The sequence below is a fragment of the Cervus canadensis genome, chromosome 14 (genome assembly GCF_019320065.1).
Source record: "Cervus canadensis isolate Bull #8, Minnesota chromosome 14, ASM1932006v1, whole genome shotgun sequence".
Lineage (NCBI taxonomy): Eukaryota > Metazoa > Chordata > Mammalia > Artiodactyla > Cervidae > Cervus > Cervus canadensis.
The window spans coordinates 3188988-3206311 of NC_057399.1; the positions used below are offsets into that span (position 1 = coordinate 3188988).

Below are 17324 nucleotides of genomic sequence, written 5' to 3' on the forward strand. Positions count from 1 at the left end.
CTTGAACAAGTACTTGAAACAGCTTAAACCCTGGCTAGTTTTGAATTTTCCAAATTAAGGTCACAAAATTGAAAAAACTGCATACTTTTAAAAAAAGTTGGTAGAAACACATTTTAATAGTGAAGAAAATACACTCAAGGTCACAATATGCCAATCCAGTCTCTATGCTCTACTTTTAAAGATGCAATTAAGCTGATTTTTAACTGGATTTTGCCTGCATTTTTCTTGAGGGAATGGTGGGAAGTTTATTGCAAAAGATGGAAGTTATCAGAGACAAGGAAGTCAGGGGGTCAACAGAGGTAAAAGAGGAGGGAGTTGTCTATATGGAAGTGAGAGTTAATAAGTTGTGAGTGGGAACCTAAACTGACATACAATTTCTAAAGACCCTCAAAATAAGAAAAGAACAGGAAATAAATTTAAAAGAAAAACATCAAAAAGGGGGGGGGGGGAACAGCCAAAGAGGTGAGACACAGCCATTTTGATGGGGGGTGGGTTGTCTAACTACACAATGAGGTCATCCTATCTCCCGGAAGTGACACGTAATCACCTGCTTTGCACTAGCTCCGCCCCTTCCCTCAGAGGTCCCGCCCCTCCGCCAGCAGCCGGGAGGGTGTTAGGGGGCGTTTCTCCAGGAGGAAAGCTGAGAGCTGCGACGCTGAGGAAGGGGACCCCAAAACGTCTGGCACTGCCCCCTCCAGGGATCACTTTGGACCGCCTTACTCGGCCCAGCGGGATTCAGAAACGCCGAGGGGTCAACCTGATGGGTTTCGGGGTCAACGGAAGAGGGGAAGGGGAGCCCTGGCGGGGTGAACCCCCCGGTCCCCCGCCAAGCAGCTGAGGCACAGGAGGGCGGCCATCTTGGCCGGGAGGGTAGGGCTGGGGAGCTGCGGGCGCCGTGCGATTGGGGGGCTCGCCCGGAAGTGACGCCAACTACCCGGAAGCGGAGGGGGTTCCCTGGCCCACTCCCCCCTCGTTCGTTTGCTCCCCCGCTTCCTCCCCGCCCCCCTTCCTCTCCATTCGTTTTCCCCCCCCTCCCCGTTCCCTGCCTTCTTACCCCCCCCGTCCCTCCCCCCCCAACCTCCGGAGCTGGGAAGAGAGTCAAGATGGCGGCGAAATCCGATGGCGGTGGCGTGGGGGTGGGCTTCGCCCAGTTGCACAACCTGGACGAGGCGGTGGGCAGCGGCGGCGAGGAGGACGGGGAGCCCGGGGGAGGCGGCTGTGGCGGCGGCGGCGGCGACGGCAGCGAACCCGGCGAGAGCAGCTCTCTGCACATCTGCCACTGCTGCAACACCTCCTCGTGCTACTGGGGCTGCCGCTCCGCCTGCCTGCGCTCCCTCCTGGGCAAGAAGCCGCGCCGCAGCGCCGCCGCCGCCGACGGGGGGGACCAGCCGCTGCAGCCGCCCGCGGCCGCCGGTCGCCAACCCCCGACGCCCTCGGCCGAGCGGCCGCAGCCGCCGCAGGTGGAGCGGCCGTGGCTCGACTGCCTGTGGATCGTGCTGGCGCTACTGGTCTTCTTCGGGGACGTGGGCACCGACCTGTGGCTGGCCCTCGACTACTACCGCAAGGGGGACTACGGCTACTTCGGGCTGACCCTATTCTTCGTGCTGGTGCCGTCGCTGCTGGTGCAGAGCCTAAGCTTCCGCTGGTTCGTGCAGGACTACACGGGCGGCGGGCTGGGCGCCGTGGAGGGGCTCAGCAGCCGGGGCCCCCCCATGATGGGGGCCGGCTACGGCCACGGCGCGGGGGCCACGGCCACGCCGGGGGCGCAGCGCCTCTGCCGCCTCTCCGTGTGGATCTGGCAGTCGGTCATCCACCTGCTGCAGATGGGGCAGGTGTGGAGGTAAGAACACTGCGGGGGTGGGGGCGGGGGCCTGGCCAGCCAGCCCTGCAGAGGGCCCCGCGGGCGAGGCCGAGCCCTCCAGAGTGCGCTCTGCCCCCGAGGTGCCCTGCAGGTGGGCTCCTCGGACGGGCCTTGGCCCGGGGGTCTTGAAGGAGGGTTTGCCACGCACTTCCCCTGGCGTCTCAAGTAGACCATCGTTCGGTCTGGATCCCTGGCCACGCCTTTTGGCCCGGGGAGGCCCAAGTCCGGCTGTTTGTCTCCATCCCTGGTTCGCACTTAGCGCAGACCCTGCCTCACCCTTTCTCTCCCCTCTTATCTCCGTAGACCTCTCATATTCCCGGGGTCCCTTTGCCCTGTATCCCAAGGTAACCAGCCGCTAGCGCTTTTTATCTGCACCCCAGCTCGCCTCCTGGGGGGGAACCTTCCTTCTTCCAGCCAGTTTGCACTCGGTTTTGTCCCCCGGTGAGACATCCTCCCCTCTTTTCCCCGTCTTCTCTCCGCAGTGGCCTGTGTGGGGGCCCTGTGCAAACCCCCTGGCTGGCTCTTCTTTTGGCCCCCCTCCATTCCACGCCCCCTCCTCCTTTCCTGCAATCCCGTGCCTTGCAAATGACTACAAACTGCTGCTCTCCTTGAAGGAAAAAGGACTTTTTTTGGGGGGTGTTTTGGGCTGAATTAGACGTGCCTTTTTTTTTTAATAACAGGTAAAATTGTATAGTATGTGATGGGTGTAAGCGTTTTTAATTCTCACTTGCAGAAAATCACTCAGCCACCTGGATACACACCCTGGTGGAATGTTGGTTTTGGTAGCCAGGGCAGTACGTAGGTGATATATGTTTGCACAAGCCCCAAGCTTGGCTCTGGGGGCCTTACCCCCTTGTACATTTCCCGTGTGCCAGGTAAATCCTTCAAAAACCACTTGCAGATCCCCCCCCCCCCCTTTTTTTGACAGCGTTAACTGGCTAAACTAAGGCAATGATCTTATAAAAACCTTGGTAAATCTGCGTCCTCCAACTTAAATCAGTTTGAATGTATTTTGGAGACACTGAGGTGTGGATGAGAGTGTTTACAAGAAAAAAAAAAACCTTCCTGAAGAGAAATTATAGGAAGCTCTTCAGGTACGTTGCTTCTGTGAGAAGACATTTTGCCTAGATTGCTCAGGCTCCTATGCCTAGGAGGAGATTTTAGGTGCTCAGATTTTTCTGTTTACTGAGATGTACCTAGGTTAACTGAAATAAAGTTCGTTGTCTTTTGTATTGTCTAGGTGGCTATTCAGAATTTTAAATACAAATGTTTCAGAAAGCATGGAATTGAATTAAGTAGAATCACAATGTGAGACTTTTGTCCTCCAGAATTTACATGCAAATTCAGGATTGGAGTTTTCCTGATCTTGTGAGTGGTTTTCCTGGTCTTGTGTTCCTAGGTTGAACAAGCAACTTTTTTTCCCAGCCGTGTTTGCAGATAATTTGTTTCCTGCTGATAGGTCTATAGAAAAAGGGGGTAAAAATGGGGGGGGGGGATGCTGATTAACTTTTAGCTATTATGAGCCAAATTTGGGGGTCAAGGGAAATTTTGAAGTATGTTTTAAATTGGAAGTCTAGCTCTGAAAACATCCCAATCCGTACTGAATCGAAGAGTATGTTTGGTATGGGGGATACTGTTTTTGGTTTCTTGTAGGTTGGTGACAGGCGAAGGAATGAAGGCAAGAGAGACAAAAAATATAGGGAGAGGTTTTTGAAATAGTAGTAAAGTTTAACAGCATGTAATTAATAAGTAGGCTTGTATCGAATAAGCCTAAGTTACCTATCTCTCCAGGTTTTAGACATGGAGATGTGGGCAATCAAAACCTTGGTGTCAGGTTCAGATTCCTGAGAAAATTGTTTCTAATGTAATCCATCCTAGGTATTTCTTAGTAGTAAGCTTTTGGAACATACTAAAATTGGAGTTCTGTTTCACAAATATTTTAGCCAGAATAATCCCCCCAACCCGACCCATTTACCTAAACCTTAATTGTATTTGACAGAGTAAAAGTTCAGGTTGTGGACTTTTTTTTGAAAGGTATCTGTGATTTACCATGTCTGAGTTTTTTGTTCTTTTTTCAAGATTAGGATATATGTCTGAATGGTTTATAAAGTTGATACTAAAAGACATGGTAATGGAGCTATGTTATTTATTCTAATGTATTAATACTGTACTTCAATTGAAATACTTACTGAGGAAGGATTTTTCTAAATTTTTTTTTTCTTGTTTTGCTTGAAATACTCCAGGAGCAGGGTCTTTCTTTAACACATGCTAGGCACGTGGCTTCCATGGAAATCATTCATAAGTAAAAGCTTTGGAGAAAAGTGTTTATTCTTTTTTAGCTTTAATCTCTTGGCAAGCTTGTCATTGTTTATAAACATACATCATCTCAGCTTTTTTGCAGATCTTTTGGGTTACAGAAGTTCTCTGAGTCATGTTTGCTCCTTAAATTTTATGTACTTCACGTGGTCATGTGACTTAAAGGCTAAGATCTAAGTATTTGTTTTGGGCTAAATTCCCAAGAAAAGATGTTGGTGAGGTTGTCAAAACTGATTGCATTAAACCATGAAACTTGTCTCTTCACTTGCCTTTTTTTTTTTTTTTAATGTAAAATTATTTGACTCTTTGCTTGGACCAAAGCACAGTGCTTATTTAAGAAAAATTAGGTTTTTTTGACAGTAAAGTGGTGAATTTCTGTGCATGTTGCCTTTCCTGTCAAGATGGAAAACATTTGACATCTCTTTCATCAGATGACTCCCTAGAATGTCGAAAAATGTTTTTGGTTGGGCCAAAACATGGAAGCATGGAAGGATAGTTACCTGTAGGATGACTGTTTCATGAACCTTGTGATTGAAGTCTGTTTAATGCATGCTTTACCATCACTAATTACTTAATGTGGAGCTTTCTGTCTAGCTTTATGTGCTCTATTTTTCAGGTGTTTTCCCAGGGATAGCAGGTCTGTGAGTCACTCATACCAGGAACAGGAGTTATACCAGGCTTCACAGTTTAGGACAATGTGTTGTTATTAGAAAGTGAGATCATTTTCTTGGAAGGTTGAAGCTTAGGAATAGGTTTGCATATTGCATTTTTGTGTGTTAAGTTTTTTCCTTCAGTGTATCAGCCTTTCTTTGCTTTTGTGCTACTTTTAGAGAGTGCTTGGTGTGCTGGTAGTTCACTGCAGTCAAGGAGCACAGTTTCTTTGACTAAAATGTCGTGGAATGTCATGATGTTGCAATCCAATCATTAATTTTTCTTTTTATGTACTTATTTTTATGGGTATGTTTTAAAGATTTTTCTTAAAATATTAATTCTTTCTGCCACTTTAAAAGTGAACTTCAGTTGGTCTTTACCTTGGGAGATGAGGTGGAGTAAAGGGTTGCCTTCAAGGGACCAAAAAAAGGGAAAAATGGTTCACCTACCATAATGGGGTCATCAACCTGTGAACAATCTAAAGCTTTATTTTAGCTTTTTTTTTTCACTTCAAGACTGTGGTATAACATAAGGACATAGGACATAGCTCTCTGTAATCAGCAGCAAGTATTGGTGAAGATGCTTCTATAAATTATCCACTTCCCCTTACCCCCAAGTGTAGGGATACTTAGAAAATTATGGAGGTTTGTTCTTGTTGAATATTTTAGAATAGTGGTTCTTAATTCAGGCTGAGAATAGAACCTACTACAACATTAAAAAAAAAAAAAAATGCCTGAGCATTGCTGGACCTGCTGAGGAAGAATCCCAAGGTGAGACCCAAGCAATCTTATTTTTAGAAGCTCCACAGGTAATCAGATGGTCAGCCAGGCTTGAGAAGCGCTTTTAGAATTGGGTTTCAGCCTTATTCCATTTGGAGATTGTTATTGGATTTGTGTTCTTAATATGTTGGAACAATTGGGAATGGAATGCTTTGATAATGTGAAACTTGGTTCCTGGACAATACCATAACAAAACAACTTTACCTTGGAAACATGAGTGTCTAAACACAGTACTTGGGATTATCTTAAGTGTATGCACTTATCATACTCAGGGTTTTTTTCTTTGAACCTAAGCATGGATCTCATTCTAAAAGGATTCCTAAACTCAAAGTATTCTTCTTTGCCTTTTAATGTGATTCAAATAGCACTTTTATGATTGTGTTGCATGTTGAAGGGAAATTAATTTTTAAATGATTCTCCTAAGTAGACTTGAGGTAAATATGACTGGGATTACAAGAGGTGTTGGACTAAGTGGTCTGTAATGTCCCTCTAGCTCTAAAATGTTGTGATTTAGGAATGGAAGTGTTATTTTACAAATAAGGAAAATCATTCATTTGGGGCCAGAATCCTAGTCAGAGTCACCATAAAAGATTGTATATGTGAGTTTGTGTCTATGTCTGTGTGTGTGTAGGGGGACTTTCTGTAGTATCTGTTTATTACTGGATGGGAATCTCAATATTGTAAGAATCTTTTCCCCCCATTTTTGTGTATATATTTAATAGAATTCTGGTTCAAAAGAAAGTCAGTGGGTGTTTTTTTTTTTTTTTTTTGGACGGTAAACCCGAGAAAAATTGATCTGAGAAAATGATGCATGTATATAGTCAAAAAAAATCTTGAAAAAGAAAAATGTTCCTCTGTCAAAAAGTGAATGTACTATAAAGTGTCAATAATTAGATCAATGTGCCACTGGCAGAGGAATAAAGCAAATAGGTGTTGAAGTAGGATAAAGAGAAATTGACAGGTTTCTGGGAATTTAGTAGATAGTGAAGGTGGCATTTCTAATCAGTGAAGGGAGAAGAAGATTATTTAGCAAATGATAGTCAATTGACTACCTAGTTAGGGGGAAAATTGCTCTCTACATAAACAAAAATTCTAAAAGAATTAAAAGTAAACATAGGAAATTTTAAATTATAAAAGCACTAAAAGAAGATGTAAGATAACTTATCATCTTTTAATGGGCAAGAAGCTTTGATACCATCAAGAAAAAAAGGGACAAATTTAACAAAGACAGTCCCTTCTTGTTATTGTCTTCCTCCTCTCACCACTTGAAAAATCATAGAAATACATGATTAGTTGTGAGAGTAGAAGAGTTATATTTGGACAAAGAGCTATGTACCTAAAGGAGAGTATGAGGAGAGACTCTCTGAAGATTATTTCTTATTTTTGAGTGGACAGAAACAGAACAAACTAGACATCTATGGTGAATTTTCAAAGGAAGGTGATGAAAAAATGGCACACTTTTAGTAAAATTGTAAAGTGTTGAAGGAAGGCTAGTATTTTCAGAATGATCCAGAAACAAAACACCAAATTCATATTGCCCGAAACCTAGTAGGCACGTGTCATAAATCATGGGCAGTTCATTTCTGCTTTTTAACATCATTTGCTTTGATTTTGCAAACTTCCATAAGGTCCGTCAGTTAGGGTTATGTAATGGTTAGATTCTGGAGTACTGAAGTGATTATGTTTGCATGCTCAGTCCCTCAGTCACATCCGAGTGTTTGTGACCCCATGCGTTGTAGCCCTCCAGGCTCCTCTGTCCCTGGGATTTTCCAGGCAAGAATAAATACTGGAGTGGATCTGCCAGTTCCTCCTCCAGGGGATCTTCCTGACCTAGGGATTGAACCCGTCTCTTGTGTGTCTCCTGCAGTGGCAGGCGGGTTCTTTACCACTGAGCTACCTGGGAAGCCATTGCAAAAATTAGGTGGGATGCAGAAAGAAAGAAAGTGTTTCTGTTGTTGCTGTTTTCGCCATGGGCTGGTTTGATTTACAGTGTGCTTTCTGCAAACACCATTGTGGGTAAAACTTCAGTTTACTCCTTGTGATACTCTCTGTACCCTGTTTATTCTACACAGAAATTCTGAATTTCTTATTTGGCTCCGAAAGCATTCATTTTTTTCAGAAAATAATGAAAGTGTAGCCTCATTTAGAAAGTTCACTGACTTGATTTTTGCCTAAGACAATCCACTATTTATCCCTATTGGAGATACTCAAAAAAGAAGGGAAAAAAAAATACCACAGGACACATCAATAATATAAAGGGGACATTGGAGTTAAGGAATCAGGTCTATCATTCTGCAAGTTGCCAAAAAACTCTGGACTCAATTTCCTCATGTTTGTCAAATAAAGACTTAGATTCATTGATTTTTCAGGTCCCTCCATTTTGGCGTCCATTGTGCTATAGGTATTAACACTCTGAAGTTTTAAACAAGAAATTTCAGACCCTAGTTTGAACAATTAAAATATTTTTAAGTGTGGATTTCCCAGGAACTACTTTGAAGTAGTATCATTTATTTTGACTTAATTTAAAATTTTTCATTACTTGTAATCATTTTGCTACCTATAGAAGCATTATATATATTAATATATTACTAGCTAAGGTTAAAATTTATAGCAGATAGTTGTTTTCCTGGTTTATTAGCAACTTTTATGGAATTTGCAATTTCAGCTAAAATTAAAGTGTCCTTTTATAATCTTCTGTTTAACATATTTTACTGTTAGGTTTAGCTAAAGTGATGTACATGTCTAACATACATTTTTGGGGTTTTTCTGAATTGATTACCAAGATTAATTTCTAATTGGGAAGAACCTTAAAGTCACCAACTGCAATTAATCGTTTGATATGTATTCTCTAACTTTGAAAAGTTAGTGTCAGTAAAAAAAAAAAAAAAATTTTTTTTAGAAAAATATTTTAGCTTTCTTGTTAGTTGTAAGCGATTTTTGGAAATGATTCTAAGTGAATCTTTTTGTGTTTTGTATTTTATTAGATAAAATTCAACCTTAGATTTTTCTTTTCTGCATGTCTAATGTAGGTAAATCTGTTGATCTTAGTATATTGCATTATTTTAATATACTTTAAAGCAAAATGACAGTATCCTAAAGGCAAAATTTTGCATATTGCTAACAAAAAGTGTCCTTTATGTATATTGCTTTCATCATGAAATATCAAACAAGTGGTTTTTAAAGTAACTTGTTTTGAATGCATATTTTGGTTGTTTTTCTTTTTAGTTGTGAGGAAGCTATTTCTGTTTTATCTTGGTCATGAATTTACAGAATGTGGATTGTATGTTCATCAACTCATTTCCAGGAAGAGATTTGAATATTCAGTTCACAGAAAAGGAAACACATCAGTTTTCTTCATAGCACCCTTGGAAGGGAGGAAGAGTTGATAGTTACTGTTTACTCTGGCTAGATGCTCCCAAAGAATCGTAGGTACTTGAAATAAAAAGTTTCTCTTTCCCCTTATGCCCCCTTTTCATCCTATCTTAAACATACTGCTCACATGAAGAAAGGTGGCAAAGGTGAGGAAGATACCAAATCCATGGCTTGGAAAGGCCAGTGAGAAAACAGCTGGCAGGGAATTAGGCACCCAGACCCTTCCAGACAGTACGCATGTTCTGCTTTCTCTCTTTGGCTGTGTTTCTTAGGGCGGTCAGAGAACTTCTTGTTCTCTGTTATCTTGTTAGGGTAGGCCTGGGACTTTAGGTCTACTAAGGGCTTAAAGAATCAGAACCTTAGGGAGTTGGACCAGGGAATGTGTAATTTTGGAGGGGAGACTGCATTGTGATGCCTGGGGGATCCTAGTCCCTGACCAGAGACCAAACTCGTTAACCCCTCCCCATTGGGATTTTGGAGTCTTAACCCCTGGACCTCCAGGGAAGTCTGGGAATGTGTATTTTTGCTGTCCTTGCCTGAATCAATTATGACTTTGCTGGTGGGAGGTGGGGTTTGTATTTTAAACAAGCTCCCCAGTCCTTCTTACCTCTCTAAAGTTGGAGGGCTGTTGCTATACTGGAATCAGAACCTGAGAGGTAAGGAAGAATTCCATCCTGAAGTTACTGTGAATCTAGGCACTGGTGGGTTTTCAGCCGGTTGTCAGTAGACAGAGTTTATGCTTCATGCTAGTTTTGGAGGAACAAAATTGAAATCTGTCTCATGTGTTCTCTTGTCTGTAATAGCAGTAACCTGAGGTAAGGGCTAATAAAAGTATGTATAATAGGTTAGAGTGTATGACTCAAAGGAGAGTGGAGATGGCATATAGAAATTCCGTTTTTACAAATATTGTCTCATTTAACTTTCTGTTAAGGTTTTTGTGCCCATTTTACAGGTGAAGAAATGGGTTTAGAGAGATTGAGTAATAAGTCATTGGTAACTGGTGGAGGAAAGTTTTGAAGCAGATCTCACTGATGGCAAAATATATGCAGTTTCTACATCCTATTTTTCTTATAATGATCAGGAGACTCTTCCCACCAAAAAACTTTGTTTTACTTTGGGGTTTTGCTCTTCTGGCTTATTGAAAGTGGAGGAATAATATTCTTGAACCACTGGGTTCGCTGGACGTACATGCTGAGGTTCTTGGAGACCTCTGATTTTTAGTCTAATGTGTTAAACTCTGCTGAGGGGATATATCCATATGTTGATTCTCTGTCTACCTGTTGTAAACACCAGGAGTAAAATAGCTCTTAAGGTTATAAAGCAGTTGTTTTCAGACCTTGACTTTGTGTCAGGATCACCTGGAGAGTCAGATATTTGGGTTCTGCCATAAGAGGTTATGACCTAGCAGGGCCTGGGATGGGCCTTGGAATCTATATATTTTAAAAACCTATGTTTTCAGAATGTTCCCCAAGCAGTGCAAGGATGAAAACCACATATCTATAGCTGATTTCTGGGCTTCCCTTATGCTCAGCTGGTAAAGAATCCGCCTGCTGTGTGGGAGACCTGGGTTCGATTTCTGGGTTGGGAAGATCCCCTGGAGAAGGGAAAGGCTACCCACTCCAGTATTCTGGCCTGAAGAATTCCATGGACTGTATAGACCATGAGGTCGCAAAGAGTCTGACACAACTGAGCGACTTTCACTTTCGCATCGACTGATTTCTATTAGTATTTACAGCAGTAGTTCTCAAGGAGAAGGAGTTTACATTAGAATCACTTGGAAATTTTTTTTTCTTGTAAACTTGAGCACTAGGTGTATCAGATATATAAAGGGGTGGAGTGAATAAAGGAAGCTCTGATGATGATTTAATGGAACACCAGTATTTAAGCAATCTCTAGTCAGACCTTACTCTTAGCTGGAATGGTTGGTGAACATGTATATTAATCCAGTGGGTATATTTCCCATATGCTATGGCATACCAGTTATACTTAAGATTGAGAATACTGTCAAAGAATTTCACATTAAAACTGTACAGCATATAATTGAATCTTCTTTTGATTCAGAAGCTTCTTTGGAAGTTTGAAGTACTTCAAGGTCATTATTAGCACGAATGATCACTGTTGGTGCTCCAGAAGTGCCAGGTTAGAGGCATTTTGTTATGTCAGGTAAATTGATATTCAATCCAGAGTGAATTTCATGTCTCAGATTTTCAGAAATGTTATATTTGTTGAAATTGGTGCCAAGGATAGGCTTCCTAAAAAGAAACTGGTGAATGAAAGGGGAGAAGTATCCTAATAGGTGTTAAATAGGTGTCATTAGAGACAGGAATGAAGGCAGCAGAGAAGAAAAATAACCTAACATTTGGCTTGATGGATTCACAGGCAGGAATGGCTCGAGGAGGGGTCAGGAAGGGGTTGTACAGTCTTTAACTGTGCTGTTCCCTGCTGGTAAGATACTAGTACAGGGATCAACAGGGTCCCCTAAAATCTATGCACACCAAAATAACACCCCGTTGAGCTCCATCTCGAAAGGTCCTGTGGTAGTGGTGAGAAAACCCGAGTTCCTTGTAACTGGGAAGCTCAGGATCAGAAACCCCAAGAGGGTCAATAGCTGGCAGAGAGGGACACAGGATGTAGGGGCAAGCACACCGTATGCTGGTTGTATTCTCTGTGATTCTGGATAAAAATGAAGAGAACTCCAAATCTGTCATTTTGCTTGGTTTTAAGGAATGCAGCTTTTGAGTAGTGAACTAAATAGTTAGTAGTTGTACATAGCCTTATATATTTAAGATACTGTCATTTTGCCTTCTGTAAGGCGGTTTTCATCAAAGCTGACTCTGAAGGAAGAGGTTGTACCTTCCAATAAAGAAGTTATATATTCAAAATTTAAGCAGTCTCAAGTGATTTTGCTTAAACCTAGTGGGTAATGGCACGTTTTGGGGTTGGAAGAAAAGAGAAGCTACATTAAGGACTTACTACTCTATTCGCAAATGTCAAAATGCAGCTGAAGTTAAAAGCAACTATAACATAAATTTGGAAACATAGAGAATTGGAACATCTTTGTGCCATTTGTGGGTCATATTTGTTATTTCCATTATTTAATAGGGACCACAGAATTTTGAGGTAGTTTTCAAGATGTAGTGGTCTAGGATGAAATAAGATGGTATTTGTCAGATATTTTACAAGATTTTGAGTGGGGTCCTGTAAGGTTGGAATGTGTCATTCTACCTATTTGGCATTTGTAGTTTACAGTCTCAATTCGTGGTACAGACATATCTACCATAATGTGATATTCCTGAAAACCCTCTCTTCTGTCAAATCAAACAATGAAGCTTACAGGACTGTGGGAAAAATAGGATTAAGGCTAGACTGCTTAAAACCATGTGACTTTATAACCAGAGCACTAACAAAAACAGTGACAATCCAAATAAAAATAATAGCATTGTAGCATTGGGGACATTTGTGCTCAGCTTCATATCTAGATGGTTCAAGACCTTGTTTTATCCTGGGACATGTTTTTCCTTCTTTGATCTGTAGATTCTTGCAGGTATTAGCTTCTATTGGTGACCAGTTTTCACCAAAATTAAAGCTCTGGTCCGGGATTTAGCCTTCCTGTGTGCCCACAAGCATCACCAGGTAGTGCAAAGTGCAACAGATACGGAAGACGCTAAGTCAGCCACCACTGCTTGTACTAAAGGAAGGTGCTTTGGTAAGAATCTCACCGATTTTCTACCCCCCATCCCACCCCCCACTGATTCTTTATTATTTGTGAAAAATATTGTCCTTGATAGCTTTGAAACACGAGCATGCTGGGAAGGATCACTTAGAAACCAGCATTACACTGCTGTCGTTCCCATTTTGCCAGTCATGTGTGAAAGACTCCATGTTACAGAAGCACGTGTTGTGGCATAACTGACATGCTTTTGAATCTGTGATGGTGTCAAGATGCAGAGTTTGGAGTTGTCCAGGTTCTGTTGTTTTAGAAAGTTCTGTTTTAGAAAGTCTCTCTAGTTTAGAGATCCTACAGTGTGTCAAGGTTAAGTGAAATTTATTATTCTTCTCGAGTTTTTTTGGACTTTATATACAATAAAGAAGTGAAGAGGGACTATTTCAATCGACTTACACATTTCTGCTCTGTAACATAGTCCTTGAATGGAATGAGTTCATGTCTCAGTGCTGTGTTAGCACTTGAGCTACATATATGAAGCAGGAATGGCTTTAAGTTTCGACTCATTTGAAATGTATTTATAGTGGGGTTTTAAATTAAAAGTCGTCTGAGCATACAGTAAATGGGAAAAAAGAGCAACAGTAGCCAGTTGTCAAGATAAAGACTGATGGGTAGAACAGACGGCTTTCAGCAATGTAAACAGTCTGTTTTCATAGGGTTTGGTTTTGTTTTAGGATTGGGAGAACTTCCACATTAAGTAGAAGTTAGTTAAATGTGAAAGGCAGCAAACATACGATGTGTATGTTGATATTGCATTGTTTTTCTTAAGTAACTGTAATATAATAAACATCTCCATGGCTCAACACGGGAAACGCATTGCCTACAGTGGGCAGTCCTGGCTGACCATGGTTTTGGCTTTCTTTAGGGACTCTACTCCCTCATCATTCAGCCAGAGAAAGAGAATATGAAGAAAGCATAACTGCTTCTCAAGTGCCCTGACTTGAAGCGACTCACATCACTGATGCTAATAACATCCCATAGGGAGAACTGCCCTGTGACCATGCCCACATAAAAGAAAGCCTGGGAATGTGGTCCTGCTGGGGGACAGCTTTGTGCAACAGAAGAGGGAGCTTGTGGTTTTGGTGACCAGAGACTGAGAAAGAATCCTGTACTTAGATCAGGTACCCTACAAATTAGGTTAAAAGAGGTTGTATGTGCGTGTGTGTGTATGTAATGTAAATTGCTATTACTTGGAAAATAAAAGAGACAGTTATTTTTAAAACTTTGATTTATATTTTAATTTAATATTTTAGGATTTGCTAGCCATGTCAGGTGCCTTATTTTACACTTAAAAATGTTAAAACCGTTCTTAGCCTGTGGGTCATAAAAATTAGATCGACTTTATTTTAACTGGTCAGGTAAGACAGGTAGCAATTTAAATTAGCTTTTAAAGGTAGCAGCTGTGTTTAATAATTTTGTGTGATCTATGCTAAATACACCAAGCTAAAATATACAACTAGAGTTTTGAATAATTTTTCTTTAGAAGAAACTTCATTGAGATTAAAGTGACCTTCATAGACTAAATAAAAAGTACTTAAAAAGAAAGTGCTCTATACCTGTGCCTTGTCAGTGTTTCAGGTCTTAAAAGAAATAGTTCATCTGTGTTTAGGACACTTTGGAATCTTGATAAATTGTTGTAACTTTAACAAAACTATATCCCGTACTTAGGGAACTTGTTGACTGCTATTCTCCAAATAACTGCTCTCAAAAGTCACTCCTTGTTTTTATCTGTTAATTGTACAGGCCACCAAATGTATAACCTAAATATGTGTGCAAAATTCTAAGAAATTTAAATTTAAAATACCTAAGAAATTTACACTAAAACTTTATACTGAAACTAATTGGATTTTGTTTTGTGTGTTAATAACCACTGGGAATGGATTAAAATTATCTAAAAATTCCTTATAAAGGTGTTAAAGCATCTAAGTATGATTTAATGTAAAAATGAAACTGAAAATTTTCATCAGAACATGTTGATATGTTTTATAAATCTTTCTGGAATTCAGAAAATATTTAAAGGTAGAGGCCTGTTTGTTTAATAGTGAAAATTTAACAGTTAACTTGTTTTAAGATACTTGTTTGTTAATTTCAAATGTGACTTAGGTTACATTTTCTGGTATTCTTAATTGGCTTTTAAAAATTACGTTACTAAAGCTTTAAGACATATATGTATTTATTTAGAGGTTATTTAATAATTAAAGTTTCTCTACATAATATCACCACCAGTTGAGACTGTACCAGGGTCTAGATGAGGATCTTTTTTTTTTTCTTACAAAGCCAAAATCTGTGACCTGTATAGGTAATACATAATTAATATCTTCTCAGACTATTGTGCTTGAGAGAGAAAACTGCAAATAATAATTAGAATAAAATCTAGACACCGAAATCCTTAATAGGAGCTGTATGGTGTTACAGGTCAAATACACACTACTTGAGATAACATTTTTTGTCTGGTTGATCTTATTAATATAACTTTTCATACTTTTAATGTGTTTACTTATATTATCTGGTGCTGGCATAGTCTTTCACTCCCAGCGTTGCATCAGTTGTATCCAGAGGACACTGCCCAGTCTGCAAGCAGACCTGACTCCCTCGTGTTGTGAGAAGCCTCTGGGCGACCCTGTCTGAGCTTGATCAAAGCAAATACTGTTACATTCAGGGATTCCGGAACTTAATACTGCTGCAGATGTTGAAATGCTGTACACTGTGTTTACAACCTTATTCACAAGCCTTTTCAGTTTTCCATTCATAAGCCCATGTGGGTGCACTCTCTGAAATCTTAGTGACACTGTAGCAATATTAATCAACACAGATTATAGGACTTCTCCAGACCAAAGGAAGAATGAATCACTAAATTTCACATGATTAATCACTCTTGGTTGATGTAGATACAGCTTTAAATAATAATGTTTTTAAAAATCCAGTAAATAATACTTCATACTCTTTAGACGACTCCTAACTACATTTGAAACTAGCATGATACTGTAAATCATCTATACTAGAATTTAAAGAAAAAGATGGCTCCGGTCAGAAAACCAGTATAACAAGTATTGGTGAGGTTGTAGAGAAATTGGGACCTTCATGCACTGTTGCTGGTAATGTAAAATTATGTAGACATTGTGAAAGAAGAATGGTGATTTTTTTAAAAATATATATATGATCCAGCAATTTGACTCTTGGGTGTATACCCTAAAGAACTGGAAACGGGAACATGAAGAGATGTCAGTACCACATGTTCATAACAGCATCATTCATAATAGCCAAAAGATGGAAGCAGCCTCACTGTCCATGGATGGATGAGTGGGTAAACAAAATATAATGTGTATGTATAATGGAACATTACTCAGCCTTAAAGCAGATGGATATTCTGACACATGATACAGCATTGGAGGAACCTTGATGCTGAGTGACATAAGCCAGTTAACAAAAAAAAGGACAGATACTGTATAATTCCACTTTTATGAGTTAACTAGAGTAGCCAGCCTCATAGAGGAACAGAAAGAATGGTGGTTGCCAGGGGCTGGGGGTGGGGAATGGCAGGTTACATAGTTTCAGTTCAGGAAGGTGAAAGAGTTCTGTGGATGGGTACTGGTGATGGTTGTGCCTAATGCCTCTGGACTCACTGTACACTGAAAAATGGTTAAGATAGTAAATTTTATGTCACGTGTATTTTATGAAAATTTGAAAAAATCAACAGACAAACCCTTCAGATAGTTTTATTTCTTCATAGTCCTGCTCACAACTTAAACACAGAAAACCAATGAACAAGCAATATCATTTTCTCTTCCTTGCCCAGTACTGTTGTCAGTTTAAAAAGCAAAAGCAACGCTAATTATTTCCCCACAGCCAATCATTGGGATCAGGGCACACCTCTTACCAGTGTTCCGGTCACAGTGTCCCACTGGGAACCGGCCTCAACTGTGTTACCTAAAAAATAATGTTTTGAAATTGGTCTCGTCTGCTTCTACCGCTCTTAGGTTAAAAAGGCCTAGTGTTGGTCACCACAGCGATACCCAGGGTCTCAACTTTGAAAAAGACAACGAAGTGTTATTAAATCTGAGCTGACCCCAATAAAGGATGGATGGTATCTGACATCCAAGTTCTCCCTCCTATCGCCTGGCCTGTGGTGACGAGACACTGCTTGTGAGGAGGCCCAAGGGAGCTGAGGCCCCCAGAGCACGTCTGGAGCCTGAGCGCTTAGTCTGAAGCTGTTAACTTGTATTGTTATCTAACCTCTCCTGTTTTGGGTTTCCTCATAGGTAAAATAGTACTTATTTGGGGTAGAAAGATCCAGAACAGCTTTGTGGAGGAGGATATTACTACCTTACAGGGTTGTTTTGAGAACGAGGAGTTAATACATGTAAAGTCTAAGAATAATGCTTTGATACTTACTAAACACTTACTAAATGTTAGATATGAACAGCTTTTTCTACCTGAAAATTGTACCTGGCATTGATAAGGTTCTTGCCAGACCAAATTTTCTTCCTTTATTTGACTGTTATCAAACCCTCTTTCTACATGTAGAAATATGCCTTGCTTAGGTGTTCAAAGTAAATTCTTCAACTAAGGATGTGATATTGTTAAAGCAGTTAGAAATACGTATCTGTTAAATGTGTGTTCT

The 17324-nt window shown here is 40.6% G+C and overlaps 1 protein-coding gene across 1 annotated transcript in view; it reads left to right on the forward strand.

Annotated features, from left to right (window-relative positions):
* The first annotated feature begins 209 nt into the window (after positions 1-209).
* Positions 210-17324, forward strand: part of XKR6 (XK related 6) — a 255255-nt gene continuing 238140 nt past the window's right edge. Inside the window, exon 1 of the mRNA XM_043486779.1 lies at positions 210-1840. Coding sequence (XP_043342714.1) covers positions 1104-1840 — 737 coding nt within the window. The 5' untranslated portion in view covers positions 210-1103. The remainder of the gene's footprint in view (positions 1841-17324) is intronic.